The sequence below is a fragment of the Phascolarctos cinereus genome, unplaced genomic scaffold (assembly GCF_003287225.1).
Source record: "Phascolarctos cinereus isolate Bilbo 61053 unplaced genomic scaffold, phaCin_HiC Scaffold_4;HRSCAF=312, whole genome shotgun sequence".
In the NCBI taxonomy this organism is placed as follows: domain Eukaryota; kingdom Metazoa; phylum Chordata; class Mammalia; order Diprotodontia; family Phascolarctidae; genus Phascolarctos; species Phascolarctos cinereus.
Window position 1 is genome coordinate 348,176,702 of NW_027555847.1, and position 18,891 is coordinate 348,195,592.

At 40.7% G+C, this 18,891-nt stretch overlaps 1 protein-coding gene across 1 annotated transcript in view; it reads right to left on the bottom strand.

Annotated features, from left to right (window-relative positions):
* Window positions 1–3,431: 3,431 nt before the first annotated feature.
* Window positions 3,432–18,891, bottom strand: part of NIM1K (NIM1 serine/threonine protein kinase) — a 78,515-nt gene continuing 63,055 nt past the window's right edge. Inside the window, exons 3-4 of the mRNA XM_020996536.2 lie at window positions 7,370–7,638; window positions 3,432–4,351 (exon numbers count right to left, since the gene is read on the bottom strand). Of these exons, the coding sequence (XP_020852195.1) occupies window positions 3,602–4,351; window positions 7,370–7,638 (1,019 nt within the window). The 3' untranslated portion in view covers window positions 3,432–3,601. The remainder of the gene's footprint in view (window positions 4,352–7,369; window positions 7,639–18,891) is intronic.

The window sequence follows — 18,891 nt, forward strand, 5'->3', positions numbered from 1 at the left end:
ATCTGGTCTCAGACACTTAGTAGCTGTATGACCCTGGGCAACTCACTTAACCTTTTTTGCCTCAGTTTCCTCATCTATAAAATGAGCTGGAGAAGGAAATGGCAAACCACTCCAGTATCTTTGCCAAGGAGTTTGAGGTCAGGACAGGACTGAAAAAACAACTCCACAACAAACTACATGGAATACTAGGGATATATTTAAGGTCCCTGGATATCAAAAAAGTAAACATCCCAAGCCCCAAGGAGCTAATATAGTCTGCTACAAAATATAAGCTGGGAAAAGAGAGGTATAACTACACAAAATAATTTGAGAAGGGAAAAAGTGCACAAAGAAGGGAAGGATGGAATCATTGAAAGCTTTGAAGAAGGAAAGTAAGAGACCCTGAAAGGCAAAAAAGAGGAGGGTCTGTATTCAAAACTCACAACAACTAGTGGAAAAAGACCAGAGGGTATTAGATATAAGTTGAAGTTTGGGGAATAGCCATAAATCGAATTTGATTAAAATGTAGGAATACATAAAATTGGGTAATATGAATTGGAATTAAAAAGGTAGATTGAAACTAGAGTGTGGAGGACTCTAAATACTGGACAAAGGACATTGTGTTTATTTTAAAGGTAAGTCAAAGCAGCTGAAGTTTGTAAGGGAGAGGTATTCAGTGGTTGGGTCCGTGTATTAGGAAGATTGTTTTGGGAGGATATATGAAGAGAATGGAAATAGGGAAAGCAGTCAGGAAGACAGTATAGGATAGAGTGGACTAGGGTGGTGGACATGTGGTTAGAGAGGAGTGGAAAATGGCGGTTCAGTAAAGGAAATAAGGGGAAGTCATATAGATGAGGAGAACCAAAAGAGGACTAATCATTAGTCATTTACTAAGCACCAACACTGCCTAGCACAGCACTGTACCAAGAAGAGAATAGCTGTGTATGGAGGTGGTTAAGTGTCAAAAATTCATCACATCCAATGATTAAGGGACTATAGGTAGCCTTTGGAGAGAGTAATTAGTAGTGTAGAAGGGTGAAGCCAGATCTCAAGGAGTGAGCAGGGATAAAATGGAGCCTGAGTACAGGAGTTTGGCAGTGAAAAGGAAGAAATAATATAGTTTGAAGGGTTGGCAAAGTCAAGGAATTTCGTTTTTAAGGAAAGGACAGACCCTGCCATGTGAGGAAGAAAGAGCCAATCTAGAGAAAACCTTTGAAGAGGACAGGGAATGATCAATATGGCAAACTCTGGGGGAGACTGGAGAGCACAGTTAAATTGGCTTTGACAATCCCCCCCCCTCCTTGGTGACTGGAGAGGATGATGCATAGAGTAGGAGAAAGTAAGGTCTAATTCTATAGGTGACTGACAAGAATTGGGACAAGACAGGGCAATGAGGTGGCACAGTGGAATAGAGCTCTGGCTTTGGAGTCAAGAAGATCTGAGTTCAAATCCAACCTCAGATACTTGACACTAGCTGTGTGACCCTGGGCAAGTCAACCCTGATTGCCTCACCAAAAAAAAAAAAAAATCGGGACAAGGTGGTATAGACAGAAGAAATCCTAGAGGAGAGGTTGCAGAGAAGGGGATAAATCTGAACTTGGGGGAGGAAGGAGAGGGAAAGAGTGGCAGGGGAGAAGGAGGAACCATTGCCACAGAACGTTTTAAGGGATGTTGGGAAGTGACACTGTGAGAAGAAATACAGGATGAAGAGGAGTACCAGCTAAGGCAGGGTTCTAGACTACAATAAAAAGGGAAAGCAGAGGAGGAAGGGAACTGGAGGAGGGAAGGAAGGTCGAGTTCAATGAAAGTGTGAGTCAGGGGAAGAGGATTTTCTGGCTACTGAGTTAAACCATCGAGCACCTTAATTTAGCTGATTTTTTTTTTTTAGGCAATTGGGGTTAAGTGACTTGCCCAGGATCACACAGAGTCAAGTGTTTGGGCTGAGGCCAGATTTGAACTCAGGTCCTGACTTCAGGGCCGGTGCTCTATCTGCTGTGCCACCTAGCTGCCCCTGATCTTTTTTATAATATTGTAATAATCTCTTTCTAAAAATAGGTGCATATTTGAGTTTGGTGGCCTTTGCTTTCTTGAAAAGCAAGTGTAGCTAGAACAAGTGATTCCCTCTAAAAATCCTTTATTCTTTTGGGCCTTTTACTTCTTATTTTTTCTAAGCTGAAAAGTAAATCCATTAAGAAAAAAATATGTATTTTAGGGTGGTATTAAACTTAAATGCCTCCGGTAATCACACCATAACTTAACTTTCTACACCCAACAGTTTTTAATCTTCAGGCCCCATTCTTGAAAAGGCCAAAGTTGAAGTGACACAAAACTCTGTTCTATTGTTCCTAAGGGACTAAATCTCTTAAGAGTTAAAATGGGAGTAGGATGGGAGATACGCATTTGACTCAATATTTATGTTAGGATTTAGTTTAGTTGGACATTTGGGCTCTGTTTTTGAGGTAGCTGGTATTCTGTTGAGATTTTTAGACCATGAAAATTCCCCAAACTTGATGATGGGACAGTGAATTCTCTTGGGTTCCCTTCCTTTCCCCACAACCCCTCACCCCCCAGGGAACAGGCCATGTTCACTATTTCTGACCCAGATCACTCCTGTGGTTCAGCTTCTTAAGGCAAACTTAAGGCGTGTTTGGTTAGAAAGGGAGGCAGATCTCTTCCCTATTTAGGCAAATGTTGGAGTTAGGGAATGATACTTTAAATTTTGATTTGAAAAGGTTTTTTAAACATATGAAAACCACCACTAACAGTGACAGTCTTAAAGGAAGAACTATGAATTGGCACATTTTACCTGAACCCTGAACCTGAGTTCAAGTGTAGGAGAATTTCAGCCCTTGGGTTTAGGTTTGAGTATTGAGAAGAAAATTAGTTTGGAGAGCAGATAGCCACCTACTCAGAACTGCCTAGAATTTAAGCAAAGGAACTGTTTAAAGTTAGAGATACACAGTGTCATTTAAATTACATGCTTTTACCCTGGCCAAGAAATCTTTATTTATGCAGCTGGAACTTTCTAAACAGGCGTTTCAGATATTGAAGCTGATGTTGAGAAAAAATGAATTGGGTTATTCACTTTCACGTTAAACCGTACAACACAGTAAACAAAGAAATACTGAAGGCCATACACAAGACCAGGCAGAACTAGGAAAGGCTAAATTGGAACATGTCATAGCCAATTATAACATCTCAGGTATGAAAACTAACAGCATCAGTGATGGAAACTGATAACTGCTGTTACTTGAAGTATCAACCAGGGCTTGGCAAATTGTCTTCCATGAACAATATGACATTTGGTTGGTTAACACAACTTTTTCTTGGAGGCATTAATTCTCAAGAAGTTAGGAGTGTGATTCTGGTTAGTCATTTCTACCGCTTAAGTAAATTGAGTAATAAATAACATATACCACATTCTTAAGATACCCCCAAATCAAGCAGGCCAGAAAATTTGAGTGGGGTTTATTGCCTTGTCAGTTTGAAAGAAAAATAGATTACAAAATTACCATTTGAGTTTATTTAAAATTAGAAAATGTTCATAACCTAAGTTGCTTGTGGAAAAGTTTAAAAAGAAATCCAAAAACAATGTTTAAATTCATTGACAGTCTAATGCAATTTATAAAATTGAACAAAATGTGGATGTGTGTCGTATGCCCCGGTAAACACGGGATGCTTTCTTTGAGTCTCCTTCCTTGGGGTCTGGCAGGGTCACTATTGGGACACTCTCTAAAGCCCTTCTTCTTTGTACTCTGTGCAAAATGATACGGTAGACTCCAGTGATTGAGCTGCGGGAATCTCTCCCTTGGTTATTTCTAATATGCTCTTCAGTTATACCCAGATTTTCTAAGGTGTTTTTGACCTCATTCTCTTCTTCCTTAAGTGTGCTTTTTTCTGACAAATACTTGGGATTTAGTTGGAAGGGTTCCAAGGGAGTGGGGTGTAACACCCCCTGCATCCATTCATTGTTCAGGATGTAGTCAATGCCATACCTGTCTGTGGGTATTGGCTGCAGAACCCCACGGATCAGCCTCTGACAGGGGTTGGAGACATGAGGGGGTATGCTGTATGTCCCATCGAGAATGCACTTCTTCAGTTTGGCCACTGTCTCTGCTCGAAACGGCATGGTACCAGTCACCATAAAATATAAGAGGACCCCCAAGGCCCAGATGTCCACGTAAGTTCCCACATAATTTTCATCCCTAAAGAGCTCTGGGGCAGCATATGGAGGAGACCCACAGAAAGTGTTCAGGGTTTCACCTTTTTTGCTTACTGTGCTGAATCCAAAATCACCCACCTTCACACAGGTATTGCTTGTATAAAATACATTTTCTGCCTTCAGATCTCTATGAATAATTTGATTTTCATGCTGTGAAGCAAGAAAGGACAAAGTCAATTTAAAAAACTGGTAAAAATATTTTTACCTAAAAAAAGGTAAAAATCTGTGCTAAATAGTCAATAATTCTATTTAGATACCTGGATAATCATTTGTATGATTATGGCAATTCATCTAAATATTGGAGAACTTGATTACCTTAAGCCTTAAGCATAATGGGTTTCTTAGGATAATCAGTCAACCAATAAATATTTTTATTTTTTTCCAGTAAATATTTATTAAGCTCCTACTATGTGCCAGGTATTGTGTTATCCAAGGAAAGTTTATTTTTTGTTACACAGAATCAGAACTGACAGTATTTAAGAACTGGATGGAACCTCAGGAGTTGTCTAATCCAAGCCATGCAAAAAAGGAATCCCCATTATAACATCCCTGTCTGCTTGAACTAGATTGTAATAAAGTCTTTGTCTGAATACTTCCAGGGAGGGAGAGGTAACTACATTTTGACACACTTTGATGAGGAGTTGTTTTGAAGGAGGAAAATGCATCTCCTATTTAAACACTTTAAAACAGACCTGATCAACACAATGACAAACCACAATTCCACAGGACTCATGATAAAATAACACTACCCACCTCTACATAGAGAAGTGATAGACTCAGAAGGCACACAGAGGTACTTTTGTTTTTGTGTTTTTGGACAGGGCTGATGTGGGAATTTGTTTTCCTTGACTATACGTATTTGTAAAAAGTTTTATTTTTCTTGTTTCTTGACAGAGGAGAGGGGAAGGTGGAAGGGAGAGAATGGAGCTGAAAATAAAATAGAATTTAAAAAACAAAATTTTAGGCCATTAACTGCTCCTGCTGGGCAAAACAATCTATAGCCTGATAGCCCTTCCTGCTTTAGCTACTACAAGGGAAAAATAACCAAGAGTACAGTGAGCCCTTTGGCTGCACTTTCAGCTACTTAACCTTTGTCATGAGACCCTACCAGAAGAAGAAGATTGAAAATGGAATGTGAATCAGGGTTAGAGCCAGGACCATGGAGAGATACAATCCCTTCTGCTCATCATTCCTGTAGACTTCCTTGACCTCAACCAAAATACTGTAGAATCCAGTTTCTGGAAGAAGCTGGCCACAGCTTAGCAATCCCCTAACACACATCCCATCCTTGCTCTTTGCTTCCAGCCTTGGAACAGTCAATATGGTGTAGTGCAAACAGTACAGGTTTTGGAGTTAAATGACCTGAATATAATCAGTCCCACCTTTCCTATCTCTTCATTGCTTGGACAAGTGTCTTAATTCTCCGGGTCTCAGTTTCTTCATCTGTCAAGCTGGTTTTTAACTTGCAGTCAACTTTTTAAAAAAAATATTTTGATAATTGTATTTAAACATAATTGATTTCCTTTGTATCCTTTGTATTTTGATTTATGCATTTGAAAATATCATTCTGAGAAGGCTTTGCAGACTTTCAAAGCTGAACACATGCAAAAAAAGATGAAGAATCTCTGATCTAAATGATCTCTAAGATTCTTTCTAAGGCCCCCTGACTTCATATCCATATCTTAGATCAAAAGTATCAAACTCACATAGAAACAGGGGCCACTAAAATGTATATAAGGATCCCTGCAGGCTGTGTATTGACTTAGAAAACTATGTATTAGTTAACATTATGTTCTATTTTTCTTTATTTTGTTAAATGTTTCCCAATTACATTTTAATCTGGTTGAGCCCCACTGTGGAGTGATGCAGAACAGAATGGGCCAGTGCGTTTGACACCTCTGCCTTAGAGAACTTGCAAGGACCACCCATATTTTAAAGGTTGTGTGCTTTTACTCATGGCACCAAATTTGACCTTGTAGCCATTACCTGCTTTGTCCATAGTGACTGTTGGAAAATGGTCGATGTTCTTTTTCTTTGCCTTCCTCTTTAAAGAAAGGTGTAGAGACAAGGGTAGGGAGTACAACTTTAATGGTGTTCTACAATGGGCCCTTCTCTAATTGTCCCCTAGCCTCTATCACTATCACTGCTGCTTCTGCTCCCAGTTTTTCTTCTCCCTTTCTTTCTGTGGGTGTACCAGTGAGGGTATGGTGCTTTATGTAACCCAGTACATGGAAGGGTTTCTGCCTCAATGATATAATGCTACCAGATAGCACAATCATGGCACCCGGAGTGGGGCTGACCTATTTCCTAGCAAGGGTAGGCAACCAGCACCATTAAGTGATAAATTTTACAATCCTGCCCCTTCCTTATGTTTTCCTTTTTATCTCCCCCATGCCAAATTTCCATTCCCAATACAAAGGCCTACCAGTAACTGCTTAGCCCACTGATGGCAGCCTGGGCTAAAGACATTACTAACCCTTGACCATAACCTCATCTCTCTGTCTGTGGAGGAAAGACAGCCAGGGTTCACTCCCAAACTGCCCCTGTGCTGGCTGATCTTAGGTTGATGAAGAATCAGACATGACTGAAAAATGATTGAACAACAACAAAGGGATAAGGAGGGATGAGAGAGGACTAGAATTTGAAGATTATAAAATTAGCATGTTCTCAGCATATCATATCACATCAACAGCATAGTCCAATGGAAAGACCACTGGTTTTGGAGTTAGAGGTCATGTTTCAGTCTGTCCGACTCTATATCTCCATTTGGGGTTTTCTTGGCAAGGATACTGGAGTAGTTTGCTATTTCCTCCTCCAGATCATTTTTCAGATGAGGAAACTGAGGCCAACAGGGTTAAGTGACTTGCCCAGGATCACACAGCTACTAAGTGTCCAAGGCCAGATTTGAACTCAAGAAGATAAGCCTTCTTGACTCCAGGCCCTACACTCTATCCACTGTGCCACCGAAAGCCAGAGAACTTGAGTTCAATTGCAGCCTCTGATATAGTCTGTGTGACCTTGGGTTGTTATGTAACCTCCCTGGTAGTACTCCATTGCCCATTCCAGCTCTAGAGCTGGGAACTACAGACTATGTGAGCAGTGACTACCCATCGGTCAAGCCACTCTAGCCAGACTGGTAGTGTGGATACTCGATGACATTGAGCTTACCATGTGCTTCACTGCCGACACGATCTGGGAGAAAACGAGCTTGCTTTCTGTTTCTGAGAGCTTCCCCTCAGTGCTGATCTTCACAAAGAGCTCTCCACCTCCGGCATATTCCATCACCAGGTGGAGCTTTGACAGAGTCTCTACAACTTCATAAAGGCGGATGATGTTGGGATGGTGCAGTTTTTCCATGCTGGAGATCTCACGTGACAGCAGCCTTTGGGTTTTCTGGTCTAACTTGGTCTTGTCCAGGATCTTAATAGCCACCTTTTCTGAAAATGAAAAAGGGATAGAAGGTTAATGAGAGCTGCAGTAATTCCTGGCCAACCTCACTGAGTTAAAAGTAGCTGTGTAAAATTCTGTCTCAGAGAGGTTTAGGAGTAAAACTTTTAGAGTAATAAAGGCCTTGAGATCATTTGAACTTTCTCTTCATTTGCAGATGAAAGAAACTGAGGCTCAGATGATAATGCCCAAAGTCATACAGGTTGTTGTTCAATTGTTTCTGGCTTTATGACCCCATCTGGAGATTTCTTGGCAAAGTTACTGAATCAGTTTGCTATTTCCCTCTCCAGCTCATTTTACAGATGAGGAAACTGAGGCAAACAGGGTTAAGTGGCTTGCCCAGGGTCACACAACTAGTAAGTGTTTGAAGCTGGATTTCAACTCAGGTCTTCCTGACTCCAGGCCTGGTGCTCTATCCCCTGTGCCATCTAGCTGCCCAAGTCATACTGGGTAGCATGTCGCAAAGCCAGAATCTGATCCCAGGTCCCTAACTGCCCAGATCCAGGGCTCCTTCCACTACAAGGTAGTGCAGTGGGGAGATTGCTGGGCCTGGAGTCAGGAAGATCTGAGTTCAAATTCTACCTCAGAAACTTAGTAGCAGGGGCAGCTAGGTGATGCAGTGGATAGAACATGGGCCCTGGAGTCAGGAGGACCTGAGTTCAAATCTGGCCTCAGACACATAATACTCACTAGCTGTGTGACTCTGGGCAAGTCACTTAACCCTAATTGACTCACCAAAAAAAAAAAAAAAAAAAGAAAAAACCCTTACTATGTGTGTCACCTTGGGCAAATCTCTTACTGTCTCTCAGCTTTGGTTTCCTCATCTGTGAAATGGGGATAATAACACTGCCCTCCCAGGGTTGTTGTAAGGAGTAAATGAGATAAGAATTGTAAAGTAGTTTGCCAACCATAAAATGCTATATAAATGCTAACTCACATGATTACACCACTATTCTTCAACTGTGTACATGGTAAAACTTCATTCCACACTGTCTGGGATTTTATTTATGAGTAACAAGTAAATTTATTCGGGCTGGAGTACCAAACGTCTCCCCTTTCCTAATCGATGGCAGGCAGTTCTCAATTCTACTTTTCCTAAAAAAATCCCTTTTATAAATTATTTTTAATAAAAACTCTTATTGGTAGCTTAGACGCTAACAAAAATAATCACAGAATTACTATAAATTTATATGTATTGATATATGTATTTCAAATGTGATGGCTGATAAAGTATAGGACCCTTAGGCATTTGTGCAACATAGATTCTATAAATCTCTGGAAATAGGGGAATCTTTGAGGACCTTCTTGTAAAATGAAAGGGAAGAGTTTTGGAAGCCAGCTTGAGAAGCAATATCTGAGCATAAATCCAGCTTTTCCCAGGACCTCCGTCCTTTGTCTTCTTTACCATCTCTTAATTCCTGTTCTCTGAGCTGAATGCCTCCAAAGTGATCCTTTCAAAGTTTTTGAAACTAAGGTTGAAAAAAAATTTGGCTTACCTGTATCAGATAATATTTATGTCTTTGCTCTCAAAAAAAAATGAGTTTAAGGGTTAAAGACCATCTACAATATCTACTCCATTTCTCTGATGGAATGTGAAAGTGAAACATTTTTTAGCAGGAGTTGGTTTTTTGCACTTAGTGATTCCAAATTCCTGACAGATATCTATCTCTGTGATTCAAAAGAAAGAAATCACAATTCTTGGAAGTTCCCCAAATCATAAGTTGTTCTGTATTTTTCATAATATTTCATTAATGTTTTTAAATAATAAGTGACCCTAATAATAAACTATAAATGAATTTTCTGTGATAGGGTTATATGAAAAGTTTCAGAGGTTTTCTATTTTTAAAGATTGCATATTAACAATAATATATTAATAATAACAATGCATAATATTATTATGATGTACTAATATATTATGACTGATTTAAAATATTTTTTAAAAGAAATAAATTGGCAGGCAAATTGTGCTAATGAAATCATAGAGGCACATTTAACCTACTTAGGAGACAACATTTTAAGGACTCTGGTGTTACAATTATTTACATACAAATCACTGCTGCTAATTATTCCTGCACCTAATCTATTTCATTAAAACCACTCCTAAAAGATCTTTAAGGAAAGGAATAGGCACTTATTAAGTACCTACTATGTTCCAAGCACAGTACAGATAATTATCTCAGTTGAGATTCACCATGAAAGAGTTGCTATTACACTACCCTTTTTAAGTTGAAGAAAACTGAGGCAGGCAGAACTTGTAACTTGTCTAGGGTCACTGAATTTTAGCTAACAACTTCCTGACTCCAGACCTCATGCTCTATCAACTGTGCTACCTAGCTGTCTCTACTTTAGCAAATAAGAAAACAATAATTAAACATTTGACGTTCAGCTAACTCAGATACCAATAACTACTGAAATGGCACCAGGGTACAAAAGGTGAAAGGAGAGAAGCCAAGGGCTTGGATGACTCCCATACCGATAATCACACCCTTGACTTAAAATACTCAAGGAATCTCTTCTCTGTACGTCCCAAAGTCTAAAGTTCTCTCAAAGGCTTCTTCTTAAAGTAGAGAAGTTTCTGTTTTTACACAAGGGAAGGGAAAATAAAGTCATCCCCAGATAGTTCAGAAACCTTTAATCTGCCTGAAGCTAAAGAAGAGGTTAGTTAAATTGGGAGTAGGAAAGGAGTGGGTGGGCTAGGGAGGATGTCCTCTAGCCGAATTCCAGTTTGAGCCCCAGGAGGCAGGACATCTGAGGACTTTCTAGTTAGCAGAGAAAGAGTGACTGCTTTGCGTGTGGCTTTTGGGGGGAAAAAAAAAGATAAGGAAAGGAAAGCCACAATGTTCTAAACTGCCACTAGGTGGTCTGGAAAGCAGCTATTCACTTAAATCTCTAATTCCCTTTTAATGAAGAGGTGGAACAAACTTTATAAATTCTCTCTCTTCCCCTCTCCCTCCCTCCCTCCCTCTCTCTCTCTCTCTCTCTCTCTCTCTCTCTCTCTCTCTCTCTCTCTCTCTCTCTCTCTCTCTCTCTTCTCCTCTCCCTCTCCCTCCTCCCCTCTTTTCCCCTCTCCCCTTCCCTCTTCCTCTCCTTGTCTCTCTCTCTCTCCCTCTCTCTCTGTCTCTCTCTGTCTCTCTCTTTCTCTCGCCCTTCTTTTCCCCTCTCCCCTTCCCTCTCCTTCTCTCTCCCTTCTTTTCCCCTCTTCCCCTCCCTCTCTCTCTCTGCCTCTCCCCCTCCCTCCCTTTTTGTCTCTCTCTCCCCCCGTTTGTCTCTCCCTCTCCCTCTCTCTCTCTCTTCTACACAGGTAGGTAGAACATCAGCTTGAAGTTCTTTTCTCAGTAATAAGTATGCATTTATGACTATCTCTCCACAATTCAGGGCTCAGTCCTCCAACAGACCCTAGCCCCCAAGGCCATGAACTACAGCTAAGCTGACTGGCCCGTGTGAAGATTGACCCCGTGATCTTAGTCAACTTTAACTAACAACCAGGCTGACTGCCTACAGACCAAACTTGTCCAACATGAATCATTCTTCACAAGGGAATGCCAAACACCTCCTTGTATAGTGGGGTTTTGTGGCGTATATTTTTTGTTTGTTTTTATGAAATAACCAATTTTTGAGTCTTTTCCTGGCTTCCATGTTGAACAAGGCTTCCAGAGTGCATGACAGATACCGGAATGGATCCAGGGCCACCCTGGCTATTTGGTTAGGACTAGGAGGGAATTGAAAAGGACAAGTTAACCTTGAGGATATGCTTTGAGTCCAGGATGGCTCCTAGTATAGAAGATGCCCCAGGAGGTGAGTCAGTTACAAACCCCAGATGGGCTCAGATGCTCCCTGAGAATGATCTGTTCCTCACCCAGCTGTACTTCTCACTCCTCTGGAATTCTGGGTCTGTGCTGGCTCTAGGACACACAGGAGCAGGCTGAACTTTAAAACAGATAGACAGATAGATAGATAGATAGACAGATAGATAGATAGATAGATAGATAGATAGACAGATAGACAGACAGACAGACAGATAGATAGATGTCTTTTTTTTGCATCGTTTATTTCTGAACATAATCCCTACCCCTAAAGCCAGCAAACTATCCCTTGTAAAGAAAAGAGAAAAAAGAGAAAGAAAAATCATTTGACCAAAACTAGCCAACACATCCCTCAAATCTGACAGCACAGGCAAGGAAGAGAAATGCATTTTCTCACCTCGTCCTTGGGAATAAACTTGGTCATTATAGTGACACAGCTTTCAGTTACTTTTTTAAAATTTTCATTTTTTTTTTCTATTTAACTTGTTGTAGTCATGTGTATTATTGCCTTGGTTCCATTTATTTCACTCTGAATTCTTCATGCTCAGCAATATTCCAAGCCATGCAATTCCCCAGTCAATGGGCCCCTCTGAACTTCTGGAGTCACTCTAGGATTTGGCATGTGGGATGCCCTGGGTTGTAGCCAAAAAGCAGCTACTAATGAAGGAACTCAAGAGTGTGGGGTGGAGGAAGGAAGGGAGGGAGGGAGGGAAAGTGACTACTGGCTCTTTCAAGGACAACAGAGAATCCATGAGACAATAGTTATTTACATGGACAATTAAGCAAAAGTTAATGATTTCCAAGAGTTAGTTAGACATTGCTATTCATCTGGGTGGTTACAGGCAGTCCTTCACTTATTATCAATTTAAGAATGACCTACACACATGAATAGACATACCCTTATCAATCTGCCCCATTCTGCCTCAGCTTGAATGCCCTGCTACTAAGTTCTGAGCCTTCCCCGACTTTATTGTCCTCTTCTCCCAGAATCAGACTTAATAGATCTAGAAAGGAGCTTCTCCCCAAAGTCACACCCTGATTTTGTGGGAGCCCCCCAAACAGCTGCTGTCCATCTTGTTGGTGCTAGAATCTTCCCCCTGTACTGCCTTGGAAACTATACTGCTCATTGCTTTTTCTCACTCCCTGTTCAGGCTTTAGGAAGGCTTAGGACTCAGAAAGCTTCAGTTTCAGGGAAGTTCAATACTCAGTGTTACTACCAGTACAATTTCAACTATATGTCTATATATCCAGCCCTAATCACTCTCCTAAGCTCCAGTCACACATTTCCAATTGTCTATTAGACATTTCAAAGTGGATATCCTATAGACATCTCAATTCAACATGTCCAAAGCAGAACTAATTTCCCCCTGAAAAAATTAACCCCTCTTCTGAACTTCCCTGTGTCCATCAAGACACTGTTGTTACCTTTTACCTTATTTCAAAACCTCATTGTCCCTAAGCCTACATATCCAATCAAGTTGCCTAACCTTGTTGTTCCTGTCTCCACAACCCCATATAACTTACCTTTCCCCCATTCTCATACAGCCATCACCTTAGTTATTTCAGGTCCTCATCACCTCTTGCTTGCACTATGTCAATAGTCTTCTAATTTATCTCCCTTCTTTCTCTCTCCCCAGTCTAATCCATTTTCCATATAGTTGCCAAAGTGATATTTCTTTTTTTCTTTTATTTTATTCTGAACTTAAAAAATAAAACAAGCATTTCCATAACAGTAGAATAGAAAAAGAAAATTGTACATGAAACTGTGAATCTATTATGTAAAACTTGCTATTCCTTTTAAATATATAATAAAGTTAGCATTTAACTTTCTTTTTTTCCCTTTTTTCCTTCCCCCCCACCCTAGAGATGGCTATCATTAGATACATATGTGTGTGTGTGTGTGTGTGTGTGTGTGTGTAAAACCATTCTATACATACTTCTATTTATCAGTTCTTTCTCTGGGTGCAGATAATATCTTCCTTCATATGTCCTCTGTAGTTAATTTGGGTATTTATAATAATAAAAATGACAGTTACTCAAAGTTGTTCTTAAAACTATATTGTTGTTACTGTATACAACATTCTTGTGGTTCTGCTTATTTCACTCTTCATTATTTCATATGAGTCTATCCATGTTTTTCCAAGATCATTGAGTTTTCTTATAGCACAGCAGTATTCCATCACAATCATATACCACAACTCGTTCAGCTACTCCCCAACTGACAGACATCCCTGCAATTTCCAGTTCTTTGATATTTCTAAAGCATAGATCTGACCACATTGCTCCCCTTCTCAAAAAGCCTTAGTGGGTCCCTGTTGCCTTTAGAATCAAGCATAATGTCCTCTGTTTTCCTTGTAAAATGGGAATACCTAAATAATGTATAATACCTAAAGCTATTACCTAAATAGTAACGCCTATAAAGGTTGTTGTGAGGCTTCTGTGAGGTTATCCACGTAAAGTACTTTGCAAACCTTAAAGAGTTATATGTATTGGTTATTACTTTGTATTCAGGCTGGTTTTCCTTTGAGAAAGACCATCGCAATGTAAATATTATTTCCCGTCTTTCAGTGACAAGTAGAATGCAATAAATCTAAGTGTTAAAAAAAAATCTCTAAAAGGTTTGGAATCCTTTGGAAGGATCTATCATATGGTATGTGACCCAAGACAAATTTTTTCCTGTCTCTAAACCTCAGTTTAGAGTGTAAAGTGAGAAGTTTAGACTAGATCTCTGAAGTTCCTTTCAGATCTAATATTCTATGAAGATAATAACTTTGAATTCTATTTTAAAAGACAAACGAGCTGAAGTGTGTCCCATATCATCTGTTCAGACAGATTGAATGTGTTAGGGGATCACATTGTTTGCAGGAGGGAGAAAGAAAGCGAATCCTCCTAGCCTAGAAATAGCAGGAGAGAAAGGCTTTGGTTTGTCAACAAGGAATGGTCAGAGAAAGAGTGGCTAAGGGAGAAAAGACACAGGGAGTGAAGCTAGGGATAAGACGTATATACATAATTTAACCACAAATTTCAATCACCTCCGTTTCTCATTGGTTAAATTTAAAATTAGACAGGATTTATCAAAAGACTGCTTAATAAACAAGTTGGCATTTATCAACATGGAAATATATGGAGAAAAATGTATAGCTTCTAACAGTGAGCACCAAATTGAAATAAACAGATACTGCAAAAGGCCAGTAATTATGACTTGACCAGCTTCAGTGCTGTCTGACTTGCTGAGCAAAATTCTGGAGAGATGGGACCAATTTCTATCACTTCTCCTCAGGATGGTGAGAAGTGTTCCCTACCTGTGGGTGCTCAGAAAACATTTTTGTATGACTGACTGATTTCAAATCAAAGTTTACTCCCTGGGGACACTGCATATTGGGTCCCAAGCCTGAATACGGTCTTAGAAGCTTAGGAAGCTGGAGTCTCCTCAAAGTTTCCTATGAGGAGAGGTGAGACAAAGGAGGAAGTGAGGTGGTGGAGCAGAGGTGTCCTAACCTGCTTCCTCATTGATACTGACTCTAAACTAACTGGAGAGACAGTGATCCAGAACAGGAAGCAGTACATTGGAGCTACTATAAGATTGGTGGGGTGGGGGAAGTAGTATACTGATCAATTAATCAGTATTTATTAAGACCTACTATATGGTGGGCACTGGGTGTAAAATTACAAAAAAAAATTTTTTTAATTTTTAAAAAATCTCTATGAGCTTATATACTATCTAGGAAAAAAGAGAAGTAGTGATGGGAGCCAAAAGAATCCATAGGAAAGGAAAAAGGGAAAGGGATGAGAAAGGCAGAGGAAGGAGGAGTGGGGGAGGTGAAGGGAAAAGAAGAGGGAAAGGAGAAGCTACAGCAGAACACCAAGGTGCTGATAACTTTGAGATGACCCAGATATGTTAACTTTAAAGTTTTACTGACAACTTTGAGATGATCTGGATATGTTAATGAGCTAACCCCAAGGTGGCACAGATAAGAGTTAGCCTGTCTTTCACAAAACCCTATAAAAATGACACCTCAAACTTCTGCCCCTCACCCCCACATCCTGTAGTCTCCCATCCGCATTGCCACCCAGTTGCCCCCAACTCTGATACACAGTTATATGAGTGATCAATCATCTGAGCCTCTCCCTGTCTCCATCCTCTTCCACATGCTACCTTCCTCCCTTCACCATCCTATCCCTGTCCTTACGCCATCTGCTTCTGTACCCTTTCTCCCCTTGAATCTGTCCTTTCCGTGACTGTTCATCCCTGCACCCTCAGTGCCTTATTAAAGTGCTATTATAGCCTCACTTCCCGATGCCGAGGACCCAAGAATCCAACATGGCTGCCTCACTTCATATTTTCATAAATTAATTAACAATTCAGGAATAATGTACAACAGACTTAGAAAAGCAGACTGGAGCCAGATTGTGAAGGATTTTAAACGCCAAATAGAAGAGTTTCTATTTTATCCTAGAGGCAATAAAAGGACCTGTTAAAGCAGAATTGTGCTTTAGGAATATCAGTTCTTCAGCTGAGTGGAGGAAGGATTGGAAAAGGGAAAGACTAATGAAAGGGAAGCTAATTAGGAGGCTATCTTAATAGTTCAGGGAACACAATTCCACAGTAGGTAAAGCATTGAGCCTAGAGCTGGGAGGACTCAAATTCAAATCCAGCCTCAGACACTTCCTAGCTGTGTGACCCTGGGCAAATCACTTAACCTGTTTGCCTCAGTTTCCTCGCCTGTAAAATGGGGGTAATAATCACCTCTACCTCCCAGGGTTGTTGTGAAGATCAAATGAGATAATAACTGTAAAGTGCTTAGCCCAGTGCCTGGCACACAGTAAGTGCTACATAAGTATTAGCTATTTTTATTATTATTATTCCAAATGTGAGATACTTTCAGGTCCTAGTCAGAGGCCAAGTCAAGTAGAATTTGACAAATAATCCTTGAGGCAACTGGGGCAACCCACAATTCCTGGAATCAAAGTTCCCAAATAATCTAAGACAGAAAAGGGAGGGAAGAAGACGTATCCTGCCCCTGGGCACAGCAGACCCAGGTCTAGGAAGCCAGAATGTTGTGAGCAAATCTGAGATTCAGTCAATATACTCTTCCAAGGGATCTTAAGAGGTCAACTTAGGTGGGTCTGGGTGACGGTGGTCAAGCTTCATCATAGAAGCTAGAACTGGAAGGGCCTTTGGAGACCATCTTCACTATTGTACAGGTGAGGGAAGTGCAGCCCAGGGAGATGAAGTTATTTGCCCAAGGTCGCACTGGTAGTTACGCCTCAGAGGTTGACTTATGAATCCAGGTTCTTTCACTTCAGATTGTCTCAAGGACTTCCTGAAATCAATTGTATGATTTGTTTTGTTTTGTTTCTTGTTTGTTTTGCTTTTGGGTGAGGCAGTCGGGGTTAAGAGACTTGCCCAGGGTCACACAGCTAGTATCAAGTGTCTGAGGCTGGATTTGAACTCAGGTCCTCCTGACTCCAGAGCTAGTGCTCTACCCACCTCGCCACCGAGCTGCCTCCAATTGTATGATTTGTAAGATGAATTAGTAGGAAATTGATGAGCTATGTGTCCCTCTAAATCACATAACCAATCTTCTTCATCCCATGAATCAAAGTTCAAGCTTCTAATTATGGATCTTCCACCAACTAACTTCTCCCTGCTTGGCTATTTGCCCACATTGAGCTATGTCTGGGTTACACCTTTCACTCCTGTCAGGCAAACCAGACTCATTGTCCCCCTGGATATCTCGAATCATATGCATGTGTCAGTCCATTGCCTGGTCAGTAGCCAAGGATAGAGGCGGCTCAGTAGATAGAGCACCTGGACCAGAGTTAAGAAGACCCGAGTTCAAATTTGACCTTAGACACATGCTATGTGACCCTGGGTAAGTTACTTAACTCAATTTTCTCATCTGTAAAACAGGAATAATAACAAGACCTACTTTATTTTTTTTGGTTATTTTGAGGATCACATGAGATACTAATTGTGAAGTAATTGGCACATAGTTGAGTGCTATATAAATGTCAGCTGTTTTTATTGTCGTTATTTTGAATTAAACTAGGACCTTCAAAGTTCTGATCAAGAAGGATAATTTCTGTGAAGTCCTTCAGGAAAAATTGAACTGGTTACTTTCATCCAACATTCCAGTAACTTCTTAGTACTCAGCCCTTTTAGCACAAGGGCATGTGTATGTACACACACACACACACACACACACACCCCTTTCCTGCTAAAGAGTCCAAAACAGAAGAAATCAATGTTTCTGCCCTATCTTCCACGCTCTTTATCCTGTTGCTATTTGCAATTAATTAGAATGTTAGGGTTCCCTTGGCAGGAAACCCTTTCCCTAGGCAGCCTTGGCCCTCCCTTCCCTGGTGTCTGCTTCCTAACATCAGGCAGTCACCCCAAGATGGGAAATGAGGGGAAAGTGTGCCTTGAACATAATGGTTACAGAACAAATTCTGTTGAATTGAATTGAATTGCAGAAGATAAAAGGGCATACGAGAGGGCTAAGCAATGGAGAGGAGCATCAGGAAGGAGGATCAGGGACATTGGAGGAAGAGGGTAGAGAGAGCCACAACATGGCAAGGACTTGTGTCCCTAATGGCCACTTTTATTTGTATCTGAAGACACTAGATGGGACATAAATAAACAAATATTCAGAAGCCTCTCTTCGAAGAGGCTCAAAAACTGTCAGGTGTCTCCACTTAGGGCTAAGGAAATATGCACCTTTTAATATGGAAATCAAATATGGACACCTGCATTCCCACTAGGAGCTAAGAGTTCCTGCGTGACCTCAGGAGGTCTGGCCATGATTTTTGTCCAGCCTGGCCCCCGGATGCTGCTGATGCAAGGACTGGGATGGTCAGCTTTCTTGTGAGTTTCCATCTGTTTTCTTACCAACCCCACTGGGATATGCCAGTGGAGAAAAAGAAGAGGCAGACAAAGTTTGTTAAGAGTTGAAGTAAACCCTCTTTAGCCTAACAAAGGTAGAGTTTAGAGCTTTGGAGGGCACTCTTCTTACTTTGTTTCCTTCTCTTCTGCTCTCCTTTCCCCAAACATATTCCCTCTTATATTCACCCTGCCTCCTACCTCCTACATCTCATTTCCCATCCCTTGACTAAAATTCTCTTCCCCCCTGAAGGAGGGAAATTCCTCTCCACTCCTCTTTCTCTTCCTTTCATCTTTTGTCACCCTTTTCATGACACGTGAGTTTCCCTACAAAGCAGAGTACCCTTGGGGGAGAGTTCATATCTTCCACAGTCTAGGTTGCCAATACCTGAGGTTGCCCAGCCAAAGTTGTCAATAATAACTAGCTAGCATTTATATAGTGCTTTACAAAGCACTTTGCAAATATTAACTCATTTTATCCTTACAACAATCCTGGGAGATAGATGCTATAATTATTCCCATTTTAAAGAGGAAGAAACAAGCCAATAGAGGTTAGG